Source organism: Lonchura striata, chromosome 8 (assembly GCF_050655825.1).
Source record: "Lonchura striata isolate lonStrDom1 chromosome 8, ASM5065582v1, whole genome shotgun sequence".
NCBI classification, from domain to species: domain Eukaryota; kingdom Metazoa; phylum Chordata; class Aves; order Passeriformes; family Estrildidae; genus Lonchura; species Lonchura striata.
The window spans coordinates 13,572,587-13,598,696 of record NC_140710.1 but is presented as its reverse complement, the minus strand read 5'-3'; the positions used below and the strand labels follow the sequence as shown (position 1 = coordinate 13,598,696).

The 26,110-nt window shown below is 37.5% G+C and overlaps 1 protein-coding gene across 26 annotated transcripts in view; it reads right to left on the bottom strand.

Annotated features, from left to right (window-relative positions):
- Nucleotides 1-26,110, bottom strand: part of ADGRL2 (adhesion G protein-coupled receptor L2) — a 386,134-nt gene that overhangs the window by 19,938 nt on the left and 340,086 nt on the right. For 17 of the 26 annotated variants that reach the window (XM_085586371.1, XM_085586370.1, XM_085586372.1 and 14 more), the window contains 12 exons: nt 24,317-25,117; nt 16,238-16,537; nt 15,589-15,692; nt 14,568-14,753; nt 12,893-12,931; nt 9,833-10,016; nt 7,824-7,946; nt 7,362-7,567; nt 6,157-6,330; nt 4,939-5,148; nt 3,760-3,980; nt 2,417-2,483 (listed from right to left, as the gene is read on the bottom strand). In XM_085586371.1, coding sequence (XP_085442497.1) covers nt 2,417-2,483; nt 3,760-3,980; nt 4,939-5,148; nt 6,157-6,330; nt 7,362-7,567; nt 7,824-7,946; nt 9,833-10,016; nt 12,893-12,931; nt 14,568-14,753; nt 15,589-15,692; nt 16,238-16,537; nt 24,317-25,117 — 2,615 coding nt within the window. The remainder of the gene's footprint in view (nt 1-2,416; nt 2,484-3,759; nt 3,981-4,938; nt 5,149-6,156; nt 6,331-7,361; nt 7,568-7,823; nt 7,947-9,832; nt 10,017-12,892; nt 12,932-14,567; nt 14,754-15,588; nt 15,693-16,237; nt 16,538-24,316; nt 25,118-26,110) is intronic. The other 9 variants (XM_085586380.1, XM_085586377.1, XM_085586375.1 and 6 more) reach the window with 1 other exon arrangement.

Here is a 26,110-nt window from a genome sequence, read left to right as displayed (position 1 = left end):
CAAATGATAAGAACAGCTCCTGACGTATCATGATCCAAGCTTTCATTAAACCATTTCAGGCATACTAATGGTTTCCCACCGCTCATTACTTACATGCTCTTTTCTCATAGATATAATAACCCTGGTGCCCAAAGGCATGACAGGCTATAGAAATAGTGAAGTTAAAAGTTCCTCAGAAGATGTACTGAGCAGCTTCATGCTTCCCCCTCATACTTCCCATTCTCATTCTGTGCAAAAATGGGCACAGACACAAGTAAAAATGCTTAGAAGTTCAGAGAAAGAAAACTGTAAATTAACAGAGGACAATACTGTCAAAAAAACAGTTTATGTGCAGAACTATTAAACTGAGAAACACAGAAGTGATTTGAGCAACATGTTGAAAAGCTTACCAAGGCGACATTGTCACATGCTACTGACACTAAGTAAGCTACACTACAAATAGAGCTCTTTGGTTACAGTGCACATGACATATTATTTTTCAGCTGCTACACCTCTCACACTTCTTCCTCTGGTTTCCCTTGCTTTCTCAGCTGGGACGATTAGAGGGCAAAGCAATTGCTAGAGAAGAATTACTCCTAGGAACTGTGCTGTGATTGCTACCTGCTGTTTCGTATTTTTCAAGTTGGGAATACTGCTCCCAAAAGCCTTTTGCGTCTCAGTCTAAATGATTTGCTGGAGGATAATAATGTCACGGCCAGTAAATAATAGTGAACTATGTCTGTACATGGTCAATATGATTAAATGTCCTTCACCTCTATTCTCACTCTGACCTGGTTATGAGGAAGTGAAAAAGCCGTCAGCAAAGCCCAAGGCTTCACATGTGAAATGCTATTTTAGAGGAAGGGAGAGAAATATAGGTGACTTAGCAAAATACCCCCAGTAACAATAAAATAAGGAAGGAGCCACAAAAAAACCTGCAAAATTATCACCTCGCAACCACACTTGGGGTCACTTAACTATTGTAGCATGAAACGCAGAACAATTTCCAGAATAATTACAACTGCAAGAAACAACTTCATGTTGAAAAATATTGTCTGTCATATTGAACATAGAAAGACTGACTTTCAATTGCAATTGTAGGTTTAATTTTTAAAAAATCCCCATCATTCTGAGACATGATTTAATTTAAATGTATTTAGAATAAACTCTGTACAATTATTATAGTCTACACTTAAATCTTACAAACACTATAATTTTTCTAATTCAAGTCATACACAAATAAATTTTGGCATCTACACCCATGTCTTTGAAAACATGCCAATGAACTCTAACAACCTCTACATTGCACAACTATCTTTCTTAAGTGATCGCCCAAGGATTCAAATAGTTTTTGATATAAACAGAGTTAAATGCAAACCAAAACATTGGCCAGGAGCATTTTTAGTAGAAATTTCCATAATCAAAGTATCAGTTTGTACTGTAAGTACAGAAAGTGCTGAAATAATATGTCTGGCACACAGATCTGTAAAACTCAAAGAAATTTCAAAATTATGCTTGACACATGTGCTTCACACTGAAAAAATAATATTTCTGAATATGGAAAAATATAATTCCTGAATTTGGAAATTCAAGTGAACTGAAATTCTGCTAACATTTCATAACTCTGCTACTGTGGATGGGCAGGAAAACATGCAACTATTTAAGATTTCAAAAGCATGAAAACTAATTAATTCATCCCTCCAAACTATCAGCAATTATGAGAAAAGGCCTCTATGTACATAGGCTATGTCTCCAACCAGCTTTTACAGTATTTTCCAAGTAAAGCCAGGCTTTAAAGATACAGTAATTCTACTGATTACATAACAACATAATTACTTATATCTATAAATAATTGTAAATATAATCATTTATTCTAAACCAGAGGAATGTCTGTGTCTGACAGGCACTACATGTAACACAAATACACACATAAGTAGGCATGGACAAATGTGCATATGCAAATACACATACAAATACCGTGTAAGTGTAATGGAACAAAAAATTTAATTACCCAATGCATTAGAATACCCTTTTGAGATAAATATGTTGGATATTTAGCAGTTAAATTCTAGAGTATGTACCATAGTGACTCACTTGAAAGCAGTAAGAATGGTTCCTTTTAAAAACCCCTGTGTTTAGTATTTCATTGATCCTTCATATGACTACACATGTCAATACGACCTTCAGAATTCAAGCCATTAGGAAAAAATGGCCATGCTGAAGTGCCACCACAGCTTTGACAATCAATCATTTGGTCAGCACTCTTTAAAGATTTCTACATATTTATATAACCATTAGTCACATTACAAATTGTTTGCAATGTAAAACATTTTAATGGAATGTCTTGTTAATAAGGATGGCATGGAATGAAATTTTAAATATTTTTAATCTGCTGTGAGGCAACCTAAAAAGAAAGGAAAAAAAACAAAGTTCTTACCAGAATAATAAAAGTAACAGGTCCAATGAAACTCCAGATAAAGTAGTTATCTACGTGTAGCCAGCAACTATTATGGAAGAAAGAGAATGAAAAGTGAAAAGCTGCATTAGCACCTCTGTCCAAAAAATGAAAAGTGCAAAAATACTTCTTAAGGTAACACTTTGCCAGTAAACAATGATGAACATTGCACAGTACCACTTATTCCATGGACAACACCTAACCTGAACCTCTTCTAATGAAATCTGTGTAACACGACTGAACTTGAAACCACACCATCAGGAATAACTAACATAAGGGGAAACAAAACCAAAGCAAGCTCTCCTTTCAGTCAAAAGGTTTGGTGACAGGTGCTATCATGGACTAATGAAACTAACATCAGTAAATAATTTTTGCAGGCTTCCCATATGATCTTCAAAGTCTGCTTTTAACTTTATATCAGATGTTAAGTGCTCACGCCTGAGGAATATGAGACAGAAAATGCTCAGATGTCATGTTTTGCTGAATAATAATATGGTATAAATAAAATGCCCCATCTGGGAGTTGAACTGTAGAGAAGGAATACATAAGATACCAGACTAAATGACGTATAAACCTATTAGGGCCAACTTCACTTAGCAATTCCTTTTTCATGCAGCCCAGTTCCCTGCTGAATTCTCTTATTTGTCTTTCATCAGTAGCAACATCAAGCAGCTTTCTTGTAGTCAACAATATCTTCCCCTTCTGTAACTAATTTCATCAAAGGACAAAATAAACACTACTGAAAGGCAAATTCATGCCTCCAGCAACGCAAATCCTCAGAAATGTTTCCTGTCTACCTTCTGTCACTTCCTATATACATCTGTATTTTTGTAAATAACTGGCAGTCACTAATTTTAATCCCACTCTACTTGCCTGATAAAATATTATCAAAATAAAACATATAGGCTGGAATATTGTACTGTCATACTTCAGGATGAGAGCTAGCTAGAGGGACAGCTGAACAAAGAGATCTAATGAAGCATTAGCTTAAAACTGGGTGGTTAAGCTTGTCAGATACTTTAAGTTGAGAAATTTTGCTTAATATACATCTGAGTACAAAAAGTTATTTACTTTTTCAATTTGTTTCAGGTCAATCTTTTGTGTTAAAAGAAAGACCATAATTTAGAATTGGTCTCTCTAGAGTACAAATCCCCTGAACCTAGAGAATTACAAAAGACTTGATTGTAATTTGTGCACAGCATCGCCATTCTCTTACCAATAAAGCTTTTAGATGGTATTTTAGTCTGTCAGGGACCCTCTGACAGCTAATAGGCTTTAAAAAATTATTCACTTGAAAAACACTCAGGTCACTTGCAATTACTTACGCTTTCTCTGTTCCGTAGCTCTTATAGTCAATAGCTGCTGAGACACCAACTACTGTAGCAGGGAAGAGGTAGCCAGCAACATAATAGTACTTCTTTCTAGAATATTCACTTTCAAATACTTCTACTAACATTAGATAAAGCTGCACTCCTTCTAGACACATCCAGGCAAAGGCTGCCAGGAAGAAAAAGTGTAAGAGACCTGCAAAAACTGGACATGCAATCTGCAAAGAAAGAGAGAGATGGAAATGTAAACCACAAAACCTTCACATCATTGCCTCTCCAATTGAACAGTGTGCAATAGAACTGCAGATAGTTTTTTTAGAAACCTTTCACAAATTCAGGAGCACCTTCCCTACATCAAAACATACTCTGAAAATTTGAAAACACTAATATGTGCTCAGTAGCTACAGAAAGTCAATTAACTGAACAATATGAATGAAGATATGGAAATTGCACCATCTCCCAGTCATCAAGTTTGGAGTGGACTTCTTAATTTTATTGGCAACTTTTTAATTTTGAAACTGATACAGTTTTAGGACTTACAGTTTAGATAATCCTAGACATGAACAGTTAGTTCTCTATGCATAATGTGATGTATCTTAAAAATTATGAAGTGTCTGCCCCACAAGTTTTGTCTGCTGTAATATGGAAATTTCTACTGTTGTAACAGAAATTGGTCTGAATTCTGTCCCCATTGGCCAAATTCTGGATGAAGCTATGCTAGATTATTAGTTTCAACCCAATGAATCATGAATTAATTTTACCAATACTATCAAAATACCTGCTTGAATATGAAGTGTAAAAAATGTGTATACGTACAGAAATAGCTTTGTACTAATATATATAAAAATGTAGTCAATACCTGTTAAGACATTTGAATATATATAGAAAACATATTCATGTTCCTAATACTCAACATTCAATTTCATCTCTTCTTTCAAAAGTCTAACCACCTGCTTCGTTAATAGTCAGTGTTTCTCAACTGAAAATAAAAAGCATATTTTGGATGGATGCAAATACTATGTATGAATATATCGATCTTATTTTCATGCTGAGCTTTTATTTCAGCCTTGCTGTGTTAGAGTGCTAAAAACTTGTCAGTGTTGTCATGTTTTAATTCAAATCGGTTTCAAACAGTTATTTCAGAGAACAAGACCAGTACACAGAGAGAAAACTTACCTTGTACTCTGTCTTATCGATGCCTATTAGGAAAATGAACTCAGCAATGAATAGGTTGATACAAAGGTTCTTGTGAATAGTGTTACGATCACTTTGCAGGCCACGGAAAAAACAGAATGTGAAGATGCAGATGGCCAGGCAAACAAGAGAGATGACAATTCCCACCCAGGTGATGACAGTGAGGAGCAATTCGTGCACTCCATCTTTGTACTAGAAATAACCAAGAATGGAGAAAATTAATATGACTCTTTATGAGTATAAACAAAAACTTATTTTCACAGGTATCCAGAAAAAGCTACTTCTTCATTACATGAGATGAGCAAAATGTACTCAGTAATTTCTCAGTCTCAGGTCAGCTTCCCAGAAGAGCAAGATCAGGGTCAACAGAAGAGGAGCAGGTCTGAGAGAAAAATGTGACTATTTTATTCAGATCAGATAGCATTTTTACTTTTCCTATGGCTCACTGCAGACTCGTTGGAAATATGAACAGAGAACCATAACATTTTTAAGGGACCACTAGGGTCTGATAAAGGAGAGAGAAGGGAGAGCTTTCCCTGGGACTTCCTACAGACCTGCAACTCCACAGCAGACAAGAAAGCAGTGCTTTCACAATGACCAGGACAAAATGCAGAATACGCTGCCCATGTAATTCTGGTTTCAATCTCATGTTTAGCTAAAGGAGATTCCTTGCTTCAGTTCTTTGCAGTGACCTTTTCAAATACAATGGCTTAATGAGAAGTCCCACTTCCCTGCAAATATTGCATGCTCTTGGGCCTCTGACATGCAGGAAGTGCTTTAAATAGAAAACAAAATTTCTGACTACAAAGAGGTGTTTAAACAACCACTATGGAAGCCCTTTCACCTTTCTCACCAAGGAGAGCTGGCACTTGGGCTTCCAGGGAACAGTCTGCACAGCTGTCTCAACAGAGCCTCTCCATCTGTACTGAGGGAGAGTCTATCAAATGGTTGTAAGGTTGGTCAGTAACATTAAAATATGGCTTGTAGAAAATTCTTCTTCTTCCTTGTTTTCTCTTCCCTTTTATTTTGCTTGCAACTTTATGGGTGAGGAAGAAAAATGCTACAGAAAGCAACTTTGGAAAGAGTGGGTAGGAGCTATAAATACTAAAGAAACTTCAACAATTTTGGATCCTGCTAAAAATGTAAAGCTAAGTCTTTTAAGTTTGTTCCCTGTTGATGGCTGGAAACATGGATACCTACCACAATTTCCCGACGAGCCATAAGAATTGCAAAGTTGGTGAGGTGACTGCAAGCACATGTTGTATGAGTTTTATTTGTGTCAACCAGTTTGCAGCCTTGAGTAGACCAGTATCCCATCATAGTCCTCTCTGAGTAGTTCCAGAAGGAACAATTTGCATTGAAATAATTGTCAGGCTGGGAGATAAAAGGATAACATAAAATGAGGTTTTTACACATTAAGATGGCAATAACAATTGTTTAATATGTATAAAAGGTAATTTAGATTATACTTTGCACGTTTTGGACAATAAAGTTTTCATCAGCAAAACTGTGGACTATGTTGCACAAGGAAGACATCTAGTTTATAGGGGACTTTATAGTCTGAAGCACTCTGAAGTGTAGTCTCAATTACTGTAGACCCAATTTTAAACAATTTCAATTTTTATGCATGGATGGTACATTATAGCTATAGTGAATTTTTTTCCCTGTAATTCACAATTTGAAAATAGGATCTTTTTCCTTTGGTTCTCACCTTTGGTCAGGCCAAAGTCATATGAATAGTTATCAAAAAATATTCACTCCCCAATGCCTATCTATTTTGATGAAAAAAAAAATCCAAGGAGATTTATAAAAACAGGCAAAATGAGAGGAAAAATCTAACCATATTTTCTCTATCACAATAGCAATGGTTTATTTTCCCCATGTAAGACATGAAAAGAGAAAGCTACATACTTAAGAGCAAAGAAACACATTAAATGAAATACCATGAAGAAAGTATACATAAATTGAAAGTATAACAGATCAAGATACCATACTTTCTTCTTTTGTGAATAAATGCAATTTGAATAATTTGTATAAGCTTTCGTAACTTGTTCCAAAATTAATGTAAAACGTTAAAGAGTCAATAAAACTTACTACATCAAACCATCAAGAATCTTAACAGTTATTTTCTACCCTTCTACTAAGGTAAGAGTTAATTTTCAGTTAGAAACAAATGAGTCATTTACATTTTCATGTTGATTACTGAATTAGCTTTCATTAAGAATACACTTAAGTTCTAATAATCACTGAACCAGGCTCATTTAATTTTATGTTCATAGACTTAACTTGCATCTCTGACCTAGTCCAACATTTAAAATTCAAATGGATAAAAGGTTGTTTTTCTGCATTGCCTTTCTCTCTTGCTGATTTTGTGACCTTCCCATTGACTCATTAGCATAACTCACATCAATGTGCTCCAGTGTGAAATGCACGGGATCAGTCAGGTACACCCGGCTCGACTCCTTGTTGATGGAGGCGGCGATGACGTGGGAGTTGACGGCGATCGTGCTGTTCTGCCCCGCCAAGTCACTGCCTAACTTTATGGTTGCATTTTCAGTACTGAGGAAACGACCCAAACTTTTGTAAATAATGAAAACCAGTTTGGCTAATCCTACAAAAGAAAAGAAAAGCCCATCATCACTCCACAGAGGTGTACAGCGAGCTGTACTCTAATGATAATTAAGCATCAGTAAACTGAGAGGTATTTACAGGCCACGGACTTGAAGAAAAATGACCAGGTACCCATGATCATAAAAAAAAAAAAGCCACTGAGCAGCTTAGTGGTGTTTCTGTTTTGATGTTTTAACTAGGTAAGGTCAGTTTTATAGAAGTTAATGGAGTTGTACTGTTCCGTGCCCAGGGCTCACCGTTCCTGCTGTTCTGTTTCATGGTTCGTGCAGAGAGCTGAATCCAGTTGCCTCCTTTACCAGCCTGAGGAAATCGCAAGTCCTGCACTTGGCCCTCAGTAGAAAGCACTGCAACATCCAAAACTAAACAGACCAGAGGGGAAAAAAAAACTGTTAAAAAAGGAGAATGCAGAGAAAGTCTCTTGGCCAGATTACAATATGCCAGACGACAATTTTTCCCCCCAGTCTTTATTTAGTTTTCTCACATGGCTGTCTGTAAGGCAGATTTGCACTGCATGCTTCAATCACCCAGACTTAGCTTCTTTAACTAAATCTAATGCACACTGCTAAAATGACAGCACTCTTGTAGTGATAACATGATATCAAACATTCTTCAAATTTGTGCCCACTAAACATCCTTAAAGATGTTTTTAAATATACTTAAAGATACTACACACGTTAGAAAAAAATGTTAGTTTTGAGGATCTTAATGTCTATGCAGAATCCTCTGCTGACAAATTTAGAACTTTAAGTATTGATTTAGATATAAAGAGTTTTTTAAACAGTCAGCAAAGAATACCTAAGTATACCCATGCCACATATTTAGCTAAATCAGTATACATAGCTAAAAATTATTTCTAATTTTTTTCTACATCTAATTCTGTATATTTATAGGAAACCATTTCATTAGTTCTGGTAATAAGCATTTAAATTGAAAAATAAGATGCCACTCAGCTGTACTTCAGTATTACATTGCATATTGGGAGATTTTCATGGGATTACCACTGAATGCTGTATTTCCTTGGATAGATAAAATCATATAGGTGAGAGTGGACAACTGGTTGATAAAACCTGTGTGATATTAAACCAGTCTAGCTACAACTCTGAACTACAGAATGACAAAAAGTATGAAATTGGGAAATCCCTTCTCCTTCTCCAAGTCATACATACATATGTGTACTAGGAATTCAGTCTTGCATGGCATCTGGGAAGTGTTACTATGACATGAAGACAGCTTATCACAAGAAGAAATATTCAGGTCTATTCATCTCCATGGAACTGCTTGTGTAAATCCAAAGGAATATCTGTGATTCTACCCACATTCCTTCAAAACAACTGGTGCAGTTCCTTTAAAAACAGGCTGAGACTTTTCCCCATCCTTTCCCAGTATCTTCCCACTCAATTAAAAACTAGGCAGAATCTTTTACAGCTACAAATATGCAGACACTGAAACGTGAAAAGTCTCATTTCTGCAGTCTATTCCAAGTCTCTATCTTGGTACTCTGCATATTAGCAGACTTTCAGGTTCCTTGTACCTCCCTGAGACTATATTAATCTCTGTAATAAGGAATTTTAATTTTATGCAGAGCAATGATTTTTGCTTTAACACATCCTGCACAACAATATTTGCACATCTCTAATACCAAACCCCTTCATTTCCCTGTCACCACTTAAATTCTAAATTATGCTCCAACTATCTCCAGCTATTTTGCAGTCTCTGGAGCATAGCTATTCTGCATTATGGGAGATGTAGTTCACTGAACACATTTTTACCTGAAGGCAGTCATGTTTAATATAAACATTTGGCCTGTGCTGAGTGCCTAATATATTTAACTGGCATAGTACATTGCAAAAAAAAGTAATTTAAATTCATTAGGAACAGTTTATATTTAACAGAAGCGTATTTTCTGCAGCTCTACAGAAAGCAGCTCCCTCAAAAAAATCTATATTCTGCTTTTTAAGCACTCTTCACATCCACGCATTCTGCTAATGATTTTTCAGTGATAAATCAACCTTGCAACATCAACTACTTTCCATTTTATAATGTACTAATGACAATAAAGAAGAAGGCTAATTTCAAAGAACCAAACAAGAAAAGAGTGTTTTCCCTGCTTTGGAGCACTCACCTTTCCATCAAACATTGCACAGCTCAGCCTTCAGAAATATGTCGCTACCTGGAGTACTTTTTCCTCTTTTTGTAAAGCAATTTACACAAACTTTAATTTATGCATGAAAAGAAGTTTACTTACCAATATTTTCTGTGGGCATTGAGACTCTACTTGGTTCTACAAGGTTATCAGCCAAGACAAAAGCTCCTTCTTCTAATGTATCAAGTAACATTGTGGCTGCGTGGGCTTGTTCTGAAGAATTCATGTCCTTCCAGGACTCCAGAGCTTCGGGCCTGAGCAAGTTGTCCACCGTATCCACAACTGCCTGCATTCATTAGAAAACTATCATTAAGTCTGAAGCCCTAGGCAGCTGGGGAAAATTCCCAATGTTATACGGCGACAATTATAATACTTAACTGTCAGGATGATTTACTGTGATTTAATGGCACAAGAACACTATTTTCAACATTAAAATATTTTCCATCCGCTTGTTGGATTAGCATGAGTAGAAGCGCAGCTAGTCACTAGCATTGTGTGGTCTCTAAGCAGTAAACATGCAAATTTGACTTGTTTTGTATCAGATATAAGTATGTTATTATTATTGTGCTGAAAAACGTAAAAATAAATGCCAGAAGTCTTGCCTGAAGCTTTCATCTTAATGTCAAAATCTGTAACTTCTATTTAAAAATACTAACGCCAAAATTAGCACTCCGCAGTTTAGGCTAAAATGACAATAATAGTCCTCTGGAAACTGAGCCCCACTAGCACAGCCATAGCACTATAAACTACTTGTCTATGACAAACAGACCTTCTTTATTACAGGAGGCATGAAATGAAGCTGACTCAGTGCTTCAAAATTAGTTTTGGCCACTCTGACTCCCCCTCCTCTTCCTGTACCTGTTCATAGATACTTAAAGGGAATACCAACTCCCATTCCTGCACAAAGGTCACTCAGAAAAGGAAATCAATAGAGCAAACAAAATGTCCACTGACCGTTCCTGTTATCAGTGAAGGCAAAACTGTAAAGCTGAATAAAATCTGCTATTTTTAAAAGTTTTACTTATAACAACTCTATAATCATGCTTTAAGGTTCACTGAGCTGCATATAAGGTAGTAATAAATAAAGAAGAATAATTCAGTGACATGATTACATTATTTTACAAAATAATCCAATCAGAGTAATCAGATAATCAATTGAAGGCAGGCTTTTACATTAATGCATAACATTGCTGTACACTGAGAGTGCTATGCATCGAGTACAGCAGCCACTGCTTTAACACCCTGTTTACTCTGTCCCATTTACCTACTCCTAATGTGTCATTAAGCACATATATAATTTGTTTGATCAATTTAAAAGCATTGGAAATGGAAACAGAACACATACAAACAGAAAGATGTCAGTCTGGTGTACTGTATTGTGCAAACAAACGAATGGGAAAACTTGGTCAAGGCTCTTGTCAGAGCAAGATTAATTAGCCTAATCCATTTCAATATTCTCTTTCTGTCTGCATTGTGAGCCACCACGACCTTCCTGGCAGGTGGAAGATACTTCGAAGTGGCTTTAAAGCCTTTTTTCTTTCTCTAATGGGAGAATAGTGAAAATGCTCACACTGATACTGCTGCAGCCATTAACTAGAGTGGAACAGAAATTGGTCTGCAGAGGCCAGATTCATTAGTCACTAAGAAATACAGATTGGAGCCTCTAATCTGAGGTACAAATGAATTCTCTGTCACAAAGTGGGAACTCGCTTCATTTGCATAGTGTAAGTCAGCTTTTGATTTGTAATTTCAAGAGGTTTATTAGTCTTATCTAAGCAGAGAAGCCCATTTGAGACCTACAGAAAATGACACCAGTTGGAAATTAAGGTTCTGCTCTGGTTTCTCATGTATAGCCATATAGCACTGATGGTATGCATTCATTGATACAATACACTTTGCATTTATTATGGGATAGCCTAACTCTGTGTTTTACTTGTGGAAAATCATCACCTGCCCAGTAATATTTCTGTAGTGCTTCTCCTTTCAGACAGAGGCAAATGGATGGGAAAAACCCCACAGTCCCTGTGACACAGCTGTCAGAGCAGCCCCGTTCCTGCTCTTCTCACGATCCTGTTTACTAATGAAAAGGAAGCAGAAAACCCCACTCTACCTAAACCACATCTGATGGATTAACCTTTACTATTAAAATATAGTTTCTAATAAAAACATATTACAACTATTATTGCTTGAAAAGTTAATTTCTCTCCAGATCTTTGTCTTTTTTGTCAAATTTCTGTATAACTGGACATCTCCCATCCACTTCCAGGGCCTCAGGATAAAAAACAGAAGTGCCCTGCACAGCGAAATATCTTTTCAGTAAGAATATTAATTTTTTTATTATGTTATAAAGTATTTCAAAATTATTTCCAAAAATAATTCTTACATTTCATCTCAGAGGATACAGGTAAAAATCAGTATTTTAAAAGAAGTCTTGAGAAAATCTACAATAAAACCTTTCACTGCCAGACATGTCTGTTCTAGGACTTTTTTTTCCCCTTCAGAGGGGCGAGGTGGCGTTACTGGCATTGTACAGCAGCAAAGGAGCTGGCCACTACAGGCAGCCATTCTACAGCTGATGAAAGGAACTGGAAATCAGGAAGCAATGTGTTACACACCTTCTCTATAGCCTGGTTAATCGGACATATATGGCACACATTTTACTAGTGAAGTTAGAGAAATGTTTGTTTTTGCATTGTATCCTCAAGTCACTGAATTGTAACAGTTCTCAAAACTGTAAGAAGGAGTGATTTTACTAGGCATAAGAATACACACAAAGCAAGCTATAAAATGTATATTTTTCTCACAAGCAAATTATCTCTAAACAGTCTTTGATATAAAATTCTACCAAGGTGAACTAATTTCTTTGAGTTGCAAGCTTTTTCCCCCTGCCCAAAATTTTATTACAAGAGAGATGTTACTTCCAATTCAGATAATATCCCTTCTGCTCTTTTAGTTTTGAACAAGTTAAGGTATAAGAGGTATGAACTTTGATTTTTTTTTTCTGAGTGTTATACCTGTGCAAAGCCAACATTTGTAAAGTTGATATGGGGCACAATACACATTTATCAAAGACTGAAATACATAGGATCATGCAGCAAGATGATAAAGCGTGGCAGGTTGCTGAAGCAGGGAGAAAGCAGGGTGACAGCACAGGAGATATACCTTAAGGTAAGCCCTGCACGTCTTCTCTCGTTTTTGGAGCTTTTTAATAAGGAAAAAGAAAATCAGAAGTTAGAAAGATTCTGGAAAACTTCAGAAAGAGAAAAAAAAAATACTCTGGTGTTTCAAATCCTAATTTTGAATGAGAGCCTGGACATTAATCTAGTTTCTGTCCATGATGGCTACATCACACAGAACATCACACAGGAAATGTGATTTCCCAGCTGTGGTTTAAGCCTAGCTGGCAACCAAAGACCACACAGCCACTTGCTCATTTGCTCACCAGCAGGACTGGGGAAAGAATCACAAGGGTAAAACTGACAAACTCCATGAGTTGAAATAAACACAATTCAGTAGGTGAAACAAAATAAAGTAAACTAGGGAATTAATTCACTGCTTCCCATGGGTAGGCAAGTGTTCAGCCATTCCCAGAAAAGCCAAGCTCCATCACATGGAATTGTTACTTGGGAACACAAACACCGTAACTTTGAAGTCTCCCAGCTCTTCCTAATTCCCACCAGCTTTATATGCTGAATATGATGTTACATGGTCTGGAATACCCCTTTGGTCAGCTGGGCTCAGAATTCCCAGCTGTGTCCCCTCCCAAATTCCCATGCACTCCCAAATTCCTTGACAGCACAGCAGTACAAAAAGAAGATAATGCTGTGAAAGTGCTGCTCAGCATTAACAAAAGTATCTTTTTATCAAGGATATGGAAGATTTATTTGAGCACAAATCCAAAACGTAGCCCCATAATAACCACTGTGAAGAAAATTAACTCTACCCCAGCAAAAGCAGCACAGCAACTTTTACTCAGGTGTCTAGATAACTTCTGCCCAAATGGTGGGGTTTGTGTGAAAAGGTCAAAGGAAAAAATCTGTGTGTGGGCCCTTGATCTGTCTTTGGGAAAACTATTTTAAGGGCATCTAGGGACTGTAAATAAAACTATTGCCAAAATAACAGAGGAGTGCATGGATATCTCTCTCTGTAAAGGAGGATGCAAAAATATTTAATTTTGTGGCTTGCTGACTAGGCTCATGCAAGGAAGAGGCTGAGAAATATAACATTTCCTCTGAGAAAAAGAGGAAAGGTAATAACACTGTAATTTGTATTTAAACCACAAAGACACATTTTCTCTGAAATGTTTCTTGGAACATGTTTCCAGAGAAAACATTAATTCAAGTTTTAGTTATGTGCAGTAAGGCCTTTTTATAAAGATCAATTATAAGTCATGTTGGTGTCTTTAGAAGTCTAAGAAAGTGCTATTATTCTGCAGGAAGTTGGATTAAAATAAAACCCTGCACCTATGCAGAATTCCACTGATTTTATTACATGTTCAGGGTTAAAAGGATCACTGGATAAACATGCTGATTTGTTACAGAATTTCTGAGAGCTAATACTCATTTCCCTCACACTAGTTATAATGCATTCCAGATTTTAATATGGGACACAGCTATGTATTTTAGGACCAGTCAGCTATTGTGAATTATATCTTATTCCCTAAAGAAGGTAATTACAACTTTCCGCTGTGTATTTACTGCTGTTTTCTCTCATATGCTTATTCCAGAACTATACACATGCAGGAACAAAGTATAGATTAATATTTCTGAAAGGAAAAGAATACCAAACCCAAGAGCATTTGTTATCCCAGCAGGAGGAGGTGATGGGAGGTGTGTACCTTGTTATAACTCCTTCCAGCAGAGTCTTTTTCACTGGGCCGTAGTTCCTGAAGCTGAGCATCCAAAATGTCCACGAGCTGTTCCATCAGCCTCACTGATGAACTAACATCACCAGCAAAGACAGGTCCTTTGGTGTGTTTAGCCAGTTCATTGGCCAGACTAGCAGCATTTTCTCCACTTCTGATCTGAAATGACAGTTTATATTATCTCAGCAGGGCCCCTTGTTCTGCTTGCGGCTCTTAATTCCAATTCTCTCTGTACCTTTGTTGTGGTGAAATAACCATTTGCACATACACTGAAATCTGTAACTAATTGAGACCAATAACGTTCTCTTTATCTCAGAAGATTAAAGGTTCTTAGATCCATGACACACAAAAGCAGTTCTTAACAGCCATCAAAACCAGAAATCTGAGTGGGACTTTTGGGCTCGATCTTCTATTCATCCTCACTTTTATTTTACTGCCATTATCAGACAGTAAGAAATCTGTTTGTTCATACCAGTGCTTGAGGCATTTGAAAGTCAAGAAGCCTTGTACTGACAACAAATTATCCAGTTTTCATAAACTTTGTAAATCTCAGTAGGGAAGGAAAACATAGAAAGTGGTTCTGTGGTCTAATCATACTGTTATCCATGCACTCAGACAAAAATCTACTTATTACAGTGTAATTTTCAGTGAACAAAAAAGACCTTGCTGTTTATCAGAGGTTTTTCTGTGTGTTGTATAGTATTTGATTTTTTAAGCAAATATTGCTTTCGGTATTTGAAAACAAGAAAAGCTACTTTGTTTTAAATAGTGATGAGAACATGTAATCACAAATTCAACATAAGAATTTAGAGAGGGCATACTAAGACACAAATAAGAACCTAACTGTTGGCCAGTACTTTGCACATGGAGTACACATAACCCCTACTTTTAATGAACACAGAGTAATAAAGACAGCTTCAACAAACTCAAATATTAATGCTCAGTTAAAATCCTTAATCACCAGTGTACACCAGATTAAAATGTTTCAACCAACCTTCTGAGCCAGCTGATTTACCCAGTGTGAGGTACAGTTGCTAAGATCAGGGCCTTTGGGGTTCCACATTCCCGTTAAGACCACGCAGAGATACGAGGCAGTTCCTACAACAGATGTAGAAAACTACAGTGAAATGGAAACCATTTTTCTGCATGCATTCAGGAAATTGTCTACATTGCTCCTAAACAACCTTCAATTCTGAATGCTGCTAATGGTAGTACTTGACAATAATTGACAAAAATGTAAGGAAATAATGTAGATTACAAAGAGCAATAAAAAAAAAGTCAGTGAAAAGTACCAGACGTTTTCTGCAAACAAACAAAAAGCCCCTGATTTTTCCTGGAGCTCATCCAGAGGGGAGTTCATAATGAGAAAGGCAGCTGTAAGCATATTTCACGACAGTCCTCAAGCAATGCCCTAAAATTTGACCTGGATTCACACAAGTGCAAGCGCAAGATAATTCTGTGGCTCTGCTCAAATGATGATTGCAGATTATAATTTGACCACTGTCTGTAGATACTGAACTCTCTGGGTAACAAAAAAATCATGGGACAGACAGCCTGAGATGAAAAAATATTCATCATGAGAGAGCTGCATATTGCTTTTGAAATGTCTGCTTGACATCAAGATATATTTTTAAAGGCAATACCTCGTGTTCCTTTGGGGCAAGGGCGTTCAACCATCATTCCTCTTTGTGTTTGAGGCCAGCTAATCCCCCTGGCCTCAGTCGGTTCACAGAATCTCTCTGGCAAAGGGAAAAAACTTGTCACGGGAGGAATTTTGGTTGTGGAAATGGGTGGTGGTGGTGGTTTGGGTCCTCTGCTTCCTTCCTTTGTTCCTCCAGCTGATGTTGTGCTTATAGGACCTCTCTGTGATGTAGTGCTAGTGGTTGACACTGTGGTTTTGTAAAGCTCTGCTGAAGAAGTTATTGTCACTGCTGTGGTAGGCACTGCACAGGGAAAAATCAGAGTAATAATAAAATAAATTACTTCAGAATTATATATAAAAAAAGTTATTTAAAAGCTATTTATGTAGCTTTCAAGGATTCTCTGGTGTCTCCTTTCCTTTATCTTAATATTACTCTTATTGCTATTCTGGATGCTTAAGATATAACTTTGACTTTTTTTGTTTTTTTTTTTTCCTTTTTTTACTCCCAGCTCATACTGTTATGATGTTTCAGCACATTCTCCAAATAATCTCTTCTGTAATAAAAATTGATAGTTACATTTCTGAAAGCTGAAAGGCATACTAGGGAATTATCAGTACATAACAAACACGCTCAAAGCAATTAAAGATTACTTAATCACATTTGCAGCAGGAACAACTCAATAGATAGAATCATTTGAATCAGTGTGCCGTGAACAATGTAGTCCAGCTTTAACAACAAAGGCAACGGGCTGTAACTAACGAGACCATTTTTGAAAAACAGACCCCAAAACTTCAAGTCACCCAGCACACACCTTCCAGGGCAATAATTGTGATAACATCTTCCTACCCAGCAGTCCAGCTGCCTGAGAGAGCTGCTTGCCCGATTAGCTCCAAGCAGAGGCAGCACCCAGCAGGTACACGTGTTCTCCTCTTTGGACATTTGGGGCTGTAACATCTTTTTTGATAGAGCAGGTAGGAAGACACAATTCATACAAGCCAGTGGCAAGGACCAAGTTTTCATCTTCTATGAAACACCAGGACAGACCTAGGCCAAATCCCTTCTGCTCAGGACGTGCAGCTGCTCCTGCCACTGACCCATGGCAGGAACCCATGGCTGGAGCTGCTGAGGTACAGCCCAAGCCATGCCAGGGTTCTTAGGCCTTGGAGAGATAATATAAATTAATGCTAGTGGAGGCTGGAATGGCTGTGCAACACCTTCACGTGTATATTGAGAAACAATGCAAGTGAGGAAAGCAACTGCCACAGTTATCATTATTTCCAAATATTCATTCGTGTTCAAAATGCTTTACAGGCACAGAAAAATATAGAGGCTTGAGCTGAGAACAAATAAACTCACAAAAAATATTTTTGGCTTTTTTCTTTCTCTTTTTTTCTTGTTCTGCTAGGCTGTTGCACTCTTAACTTACTGGACAATGCAGCTTCTCTAAATTAAATCATAAATAAAATAAAACCAAAATGAGGTCTCACTTTATTCAGCAGTTGTTTTGTAAATTAATGTTTTGCATAATATTAAATTTCAGCCATTTGGCAAATTACAATTTTCTCAAAACCCTTTTTCAGTTATGTTTCACTTATATTAGAGGTTTAGAATATTAATTTGTTTTTTTATTTGCACATGAATTTAGGGTGCACTTTTGATCATCATGATCTGTTTTTTCAAGAGTGAAGGCAAAAATGTGCCTATCATCCCTGTCCTGCTCACAAACTTCTGCAGGGACTGTCTTCTCTTCAGCCTCATTCTTGGCTGCTTGAACACAGCCTGTGGAACTGTGCTGAACTTGTGGTGTAGCCAGTGACTATTGAAACCCTCAGATCTGGTCTGCAAGAGCTTGCCTGACATCTTGTGAAACTGCTCTAATTTGCTTTTGATTACAATGCATCCAGCTTTCTAGTGCTTCCCAATTAACATTTGTCAAAAGCATTTGCAATCACTTGCACAAGTGTCAGGCAAGGCCTGCTGAATCAGGTCCTGGGAACAGGGAGCTCGTGGGGATGGAGGATGATGCAGGGGACAACCAATTATTACGATCCATCTCCTAATACACTCTGCTAATTAATACATATTTAAACATCAAAATGGCTATTAGCATTATTGCAATTACTACTCAAACCCTGCAATGTTTAGGACAGTTTTGTCTCAGAAGCAAAATATCAGTGTCAGAATTCATAAAACACTTTGAAGTTCAGTGGTGAGGTAACAATTTTCAGAACATATTTGGTGTTGCACCCTGAGCTAAAATAATTCTGCTGTCACTACACAACTTTAATTAGTACAATTTTCATGATATCCATTAAAATAAATTTCAAAGTATGATTAAAAAATAACCTGCATAGCACGGTAGTACTACATAGAAATATATATATAGAAGTAATCTCACATTGTAAGAGAAAGACTTTAAACCACCTCCCACAAAAAAAAAAAAGAAAAACATTGCAGATAACTTTTAAGAGCTTATCTCTTCAATCAAATTTTAAAAAAGAGGTCATCATATTTAAGAATACACCAGGAAACTTCAGACAGTGCAGGAAGTCTGGGAAACAAGATGGTTGAAAATTAAGAAACAAGTGAACACATCACTTCAAGGAATATATCTAGCTTTTAGAAGGCAGGCCATTTTGTCTTTTATGACCTGTGGAACTTAATCTGCTCAGCCATTCTCCTGAGCTGCACGAAGACACATGACAGCTGCCACCACCTGATGTGTCCTGTTCCAAGAGCTGAGGGTGGTGGCATCTGCAGGCTCTGCCTTGCAGAGCACTTTGCCAATACAAGATAATGGCAGTGATGATTAATAGGCTGCAACAGAGAAGAAGAACAAATTCCATGTCAAGGTTATTAACCTATTGTTCTAAGCAGCAGGGGTGAAGCTATGTAGTTTTTATCCAACTCCAAAAAAGCCATTTTACAATGTGAGATTCTATTCTGACTTTTTCACTAGCCTTGTTATGCTGAGGAGAAAACCGAATTTTCTGCCTTATTTTTTTATCAAGAATAGGTTCTTCTTATTATCAGCTGAAGACATTAAAATTAAGAAAATAAGAGAAAAGAGCAATAAGAAGTAAATCCAAAGACTCAAATTGAGGCGTAATTAATTTACATTTGTTTCATGCAGTTCCTAACAGTTGATTTAAACAGTTATGTATCCTATCTGTTACTAAAAATGAAGACACCACTGGAGTAAAACTTAACACCTGTTTAGCAGTGTGATGTCTATAAAAAACTTAACACAACTGCTGTAGGACAGCAGGGGAATAGTAACTTTCTTTCCCCAACTATCAGTGAAGAACAGATTTAGAGAAAGCACACAAGCTATCTAGTATTCCTTGCCAACAGGTTTCTATTCTAGGCGGGCAAAAAAAATCTAAATCAAGCCAAATCAAATATATCCCCTCCCAAAACAAAATTCTAACCTTAGATTTACAATTGTGTTAATTGTAATGCCCAAATGATGTGCCACTTTTGAAAATGGTTTCATTCCCCCCTCTGGCATCCAGATCATTTGAGAAATCAGCTGCATGGACTTTTTAAGTTAAATGTGTATTTTTATAGGCCAGGTATTTCAATTTATTTGGACACATAAAAATCTATGTGCCCACCTTTATTCTCAAAAGGTGTCATACATGGAGCTGCTTTGTAAAAGTAACAACGATCATAAACCTGTGTAAATCACAATTTTCCTGCCTTCTGCTTATTACTTCTCTGTACCTGTTTTTGTGTTTCAGTTAATATCAGGGAAGGTACTAAGAGTCACCTAATTACGTATAGGTGACTCCAGCTATTATGTTAGTCAGTACTCTATTGACCCTGCCAAATCCCATTCAATTGAAAGAGAAATGTTTATGCATTTATAAATTTACACCTAGAAAATGATAACAAACATGACAAAAAAAAATTAGCAAAATACCTGTGGTTAAGAAATATGTTATCTGGTCCTCATTATTTTGTCTTTACTTGTACAACCACTTTTTCATTCATCTATAGTCTATCAGATTTGATTTGCTAGTACAGACCCAATTTTCTTAATTTGCTGCATGACTTTCTTGTAGATTCTTGGTGTTGTACTAGTTTCCTATTACCTCAAGCCCTCAGTGATGCTAGCCTCTGAGTTTCTGTTCTGTCCATACTCACAACATCCATCTCTTCCTGCAGTGATCCAATAATACTTAATGATGGGTATCATGGCACAAAAGGGGAGACAACTACAGTTTGAACAGTTAGCACAAATTGGGATGAGTGTAGATGAAATCTCTCCCTAATGCACTAACACAAAACAAAAGGATTTATCTTCTTTTTGTTACCAAGGAAACCTTACAATGTAATGCTCATACTCACTTTTTAGAGGGAAAATTCCCTCATTCTTCCTAGTTTTTTAACTTAGAATTCCTTTAAAAATTCCTGTTTCACCAAGGATTCATTTGGACCCTTGGTACCTCCTGTAGAAAGAATGTAACTGGATGTATCCACTAAATTTACCAAGGATATAGAAACTCTGGTTTGTCTCAAAATTTTCAGCGTCTTTTTGCAAGGCCTGATATATTTGATTTAATTTTAAAATTAGGGTTTTGATTTTTAAACATTTTTTGTCCTTAATCTTAGAAAACATGCTCTTCTGCAACATCTGAGTGGTACTTGACAGCTGTAGCTCTGAAAACCATTTCTACATCTACACCAGAGACGCACAGCTGCACGCTGAATGTTTTACACGTAGCATTGTCTTGGCAGACACCTTGCAAATGCACCATCTTGGCAGACACCAGCACTGCAGAAACAGAAGGACCCCTTGCAAATGCAGCTGGGGCATTTGCTCAGCATCAGATGTGCAGACTTGGAGCTTAGGGACATGGTTCAGTGGCGGACTCAGCAGGGTGAGCTTTATGGTTGGACTTAATGATCCTTCCATCATTCTATGATGCATCTGTGTACTATAATTTCCGAGAGAAGAAGAAAGAAAATAACATAAAAATAATAGGGTTAAGGGAGGAGTGATAAGGGCAGCAGACCCCACTGTCTGAGTACTAAAGCAGTAGTCTACCTCCAGCAACTACAGTTTTAGAAATCTGAAGAGTTTCTCCTGAAGACTAAGAAAATAAGGATACTGGGAAAGTCTCAAGAAGAGAAAGTGGTGTAGATTTGCAGCAAGAGCAAGGTCAACATTAGGTTAATTGCAGTATTTCAGAGGTGTCAACATGGAGATTTAAAAATGATGGAGACAATAGAGAAAACAAAGCCATGAGTTTCAGGACATGGATGAGCCCAAGTTTTAGCTCCGGGAGCAAATTTGAAGGCAAAGTGCAACTCAAGTATGACAAATTCATCTTTCATTTAGGAAGAAAGACTGGTGTTTTTGAAGCTCTTGGGAGCTGGACATTGTGGTGTAGACAAAAACTAATAGCCAAGACAGATATATAGGGAACAAACTAAAATCAGTGTGTGTGTTATCTATCATTATTTCTCACTTGGCAATGGAGGAACCACAGATTACTGAGTTTTCCACAATAGTCCCAAGTTAACCATTTGAAAAGAAAGGGCCATGACTTCCAATTTTGAGATACTGACCTTGTGACACCATTAAATACTTGATATTACAGTACTGTTGCAAAGGACACTAAAAGAAAGTTCTTGTGTTAGGTGACTTACAGAATTTTATTGTAACTCTTACGTTGTTGAGTAGATGATTAAGAAATCTGAGTTGACCACAAAAGACCCAAACCAAATTAAAATAAAAGAAACATGAAAATGCTGTTCATCAAGCGTGCTTAAAATTCCATATGAGATAAAAAAATCCAAATGTGTATTACATGTGTAGATCCTTTATATAATAGTCGAGGGACTGAGCTGCAATTTACACAGAAACAATGCTGAAACAAAGAGGAACTGGAAATATAATAAAAATAAATATAGAAGTAGATACCATAAAGAATTTCTCCTTGCTCTTATAGCAGTACATCTCAAGGACAATTATGTTAGATATTTTTTCCTTTCATTTAGTAGTTTCTAACTACAGGCAATTGGCTTAGCCAAAAGAGGAAATGACCTGAAACATATTCTTAGATCTGCAATGTACATACCCATACAAAATTAAAATATTGGGTATTGGCTTTATCTAAAGAAAAATACTGTGACTATATGCATCATATGCTCAAATAAAATGAGTGTCTTTGTTTGTTTCTATATTTTATAAAGACCAGAATCAAAACATATTTACTGATGCATTTAAAACCCAACTCATAACTTACTCAAATATTCCTTTTCTGTCTTCATGGGTGAATGGGCAAATAGCTCAGAGGAGAGGCAAGTACCCTGCAGTGTGCCCTGGACCCATTCTCGCCTAGGTCTTGTTGGAATGAACTATTTCTGCTTCTTCCTCGCATGCCAGCAAGGAACTCAGGAAGTGAAAAGGGTGCTGGTAGATGCCCAAATCTGGTTTTGAGAGCATATGGGATGTGGCCAGCACATACTCCATAACTTAAGATCTTGAAGACTCTCTCATAATAAAAACATTATGAAATGTCATCCTGGAGACATTTGGAGGTTTACTAAAGTGAAGAAAGGATTCCACAAAGCCTTTTCTGCCCCTGCTTTTTCTTTACACTTTTTCTTTTATGCAGTGACTTAAAGATTAGCTTTTTTCACATTCACAGCAGCTGCCTACACCTCCATTTTGTCCTTTTACTCTTAAAGCTTTGGAGAATTTAAAATGCATCTTTGTCTCAGTTGAACTGAATGAAAAGTGGAATGCATGAGAATGTATGAAAATGAAAGCTTTATTTTTTTTTTAATTACACAGGTGGTTTATCTCTCTGCTAAGAGCAGCCCCAAAGCCTCCCTGAGGAATGGACTTGGTCAATGTACAGAGAGCAAAGCTGGCCAGTTCCCCAAACACCTGTAACCTGCCTGAGCCTGGCCAGGTATTGCCAGGGAGGTCTGTGGAAACTGGACAGATCACCCATGGCTTTGGAAATCACTAACCACCCTGTTCTGCTGCCTCATATGCAGTTTTGTACCTGGAAAAGCTATATGGGTGTTGTTATAACTGTGTGCATAATGCAGTTTGCACTGCGGTGCATGAATCAGCTTTGCTGAAGCAGTACAGCAACTTTTCATGTGGAGAAGCCATTATTACTACTTTCTTGAGTAGAAAAAACGGCTGCTAAACATGCATAGCAGTTAGATGAGAGAAGTGAAGTATTACCTTCATTGCTAAAGCAGCTTTTGCTGCATTCATCTTCTGCCACAGCGCATTTCTCCTAGTATTTACTCTCCTCTGCAGATGTTAATATGTGGCTGTGCCTGTTCATGCCATTTTTAGGGATTTCTGACACCTAGAGACCTCCATTTTTCTTTTCCCTTTTGACAGTTAGTATCTTTCATTTCAAGAAGTAGTACTAACTTCTAACAAGCTGGAATGCAATTGTAAGGAGCTTACTGAGAAATCCACTAAAAAGATGTCAGACAATCTTGTCTAACCCGCCATTAGAAACTGTGAAAATAAGGCTGCAGAAAAATACTTATGCTTGGTATTGCACATTAACCCCATATGTCTCCTCTGGGACCTCCCAGCACACATTGCTCTCCACTGCTGGCGCCAAGAAGTTAAAAGGTCTGCGTGTGTGCTGCGATCAATCCAGAAGGCAGGTAACACCGAGCGGATGGGAACAGGCTTCTGGCTCAGCACGAAGCAACTCCAGCTCCGTGTAGCTATTGGAGTCAAACTGACTGATGGTATAAAGTAAAGAATTCCCCAACTCGTTCTCAACCGCAGAAAAGCTACACACTTGCATTTTAAAAAAGGAAGAGAGAAAAAAAAGAAAAAAAAAAGAAAAATAAAAAAAGAACAGTACGAGCCTGTAAACCAAATAAAGTAATTCTATTTCTCTTCACAGGTTCTGCAAATTTGTCTTGCACCGCTGTAATGCTGCTCAGCTTCGCACAATGCAGCCAAAAAATCCTTCCTCGCCTTTCTGTCATGAGCTAACTCTAAGAGCAAAAATATTGTAACTTATTTCTCTGAATGGAAACACAAAGAGATGAAAAATGAGAAAAAAAAGAAATTCTTACCTTGGGCAGGATCAGGCGGGCCAAACTCCAAGGAGTATCGCAGAATGAAGTTGTTATTCCACACATACAGCTGGTTGTCTCTGGGGTTGTAATCCACTGCGGCGATGTACTGGTACTGGTTGGGAAAAGGAATGTCCACGTGCTCGCCTCTGCTTAACCTGGTGTTGTAGATGTAATCGATGGCGTTCCTGCCGGTCTCACTCTCGTTGTCCTGATACACCGACCGCACCACGTACAGGACACCACAGATCATGAAAGCGTTGGATGCTGCCCGCTTGTCGTAGGTCGTTTCCCAGGTGGCTTCGAAGCGCAGGGTGTAGGGGTTCAGCTGGCTAATTACGATCATCCCGTTGTTTTGTTCCGTAGCATAAATTACCCACAAGCCGTTTTCATCAACTGCCAAGTCAATATCAGTCTTTCCTCCCCATCGGTAGGGAGAGGTGTCATGGTAATTAGCATAATTGATTATGGCCTCTCCACTCTTAATTCTAGTCCTCAAGTCAAATTTTACTATGTTGCGAGTTCTTTCCTTGTTGAAAAAGACAGCGCCGTCATACACTACAAATCCAGTACCATCCACTCGGTTTGGGAGTTTGTACGTCGTCTGCTGGCGTCCGTTCTGGAAGTCCTCTAAAGAAGCATATTCTATCAAAGTATCCGTGCGATACGGAGTCCATGGCATGAAGTATATTTTGTCTGCAGCCTGGAGAGGATCTTTGCACCAAGCACCTGCTTTTTGTTCAGCTTCATATAAATACGGTGAGTCCACAATTGCTTTCAACGTCCCCGGGCAAACAAAAACTAACAGTCACAGAGAGAAGTAAGACAAGAATTACGTCAAATTAAGACCGGCTCATAATAAAAATTAAAAAAAAAAAACAAACCAAAAAAAACCCAAAAAGGTAGGTAAATCATAATGACTGTGTCAGGAAGAAAAAAAAAATCAATTTAATTGGCACTAGATTATACCTTATGTTATAATTAATGCAATTAACACCCTTTATCATCCACTTTTCTTAAAGTTACCATGTTCTTGCTGTACCAGTATGGAAAGTGGATGGGAACTGTTTTCACTAGTACAGACCAAGGCTCAATGGCATACACAGACAGCTGAAAATGTAGAGCTACTCTTCCATTTTCGTTTCAGACTTTTAGTGAGTACACATTAACGCTCCAGAGCTTTTAACTGGTGTGCAGCAGTGTGCTAGGTCATTTCAGTCCAAAAAAAATCGCATCAGCTTGTTTAGAACTTTAAGAAGTGGTGAGGCTGAAAAAGGAGGTGCCTCGATTAAAAATAAAGGAACAAAACAAATCATCAGGTATATAGAGAAAGCAATTAGGAGCAGAGAAAACAAAACACAACCAAAGCAATGAATGAAACAGACCAGGAAACCCTGTAACCATGGCATGCTATGGAGAGGGTTCTGGAAGCCAGGCAAGATGACACTTGATTAACAAGAATTTACCCAAGGGTGAGAGAAAGAGAGGAAAAGAAAGACAAAGAGAAAGGGAGAGAAAAAAGCAAGGGAGTCTTCCCTCCAGCCCAAGTACTTCAGACACTATACCCCGCCACCTACTTTAAGCAGCCAAGTCACTTTATTGCAAACAGTCGACTTCTTTATGAGGTGTACTTATGAGATCCTGCTGATTATCATAATATAAGAGTGTTGTGGGGAGGGGAAGGGAAGAGGTTAACATCCATAAGGCACATAACAAGGAGCTGGGGTTTGGACTGTATACGTTATTTACCTTTTTGCTCCACTTCTATTTTAAGCATCGGAAGAAAAATAAAAA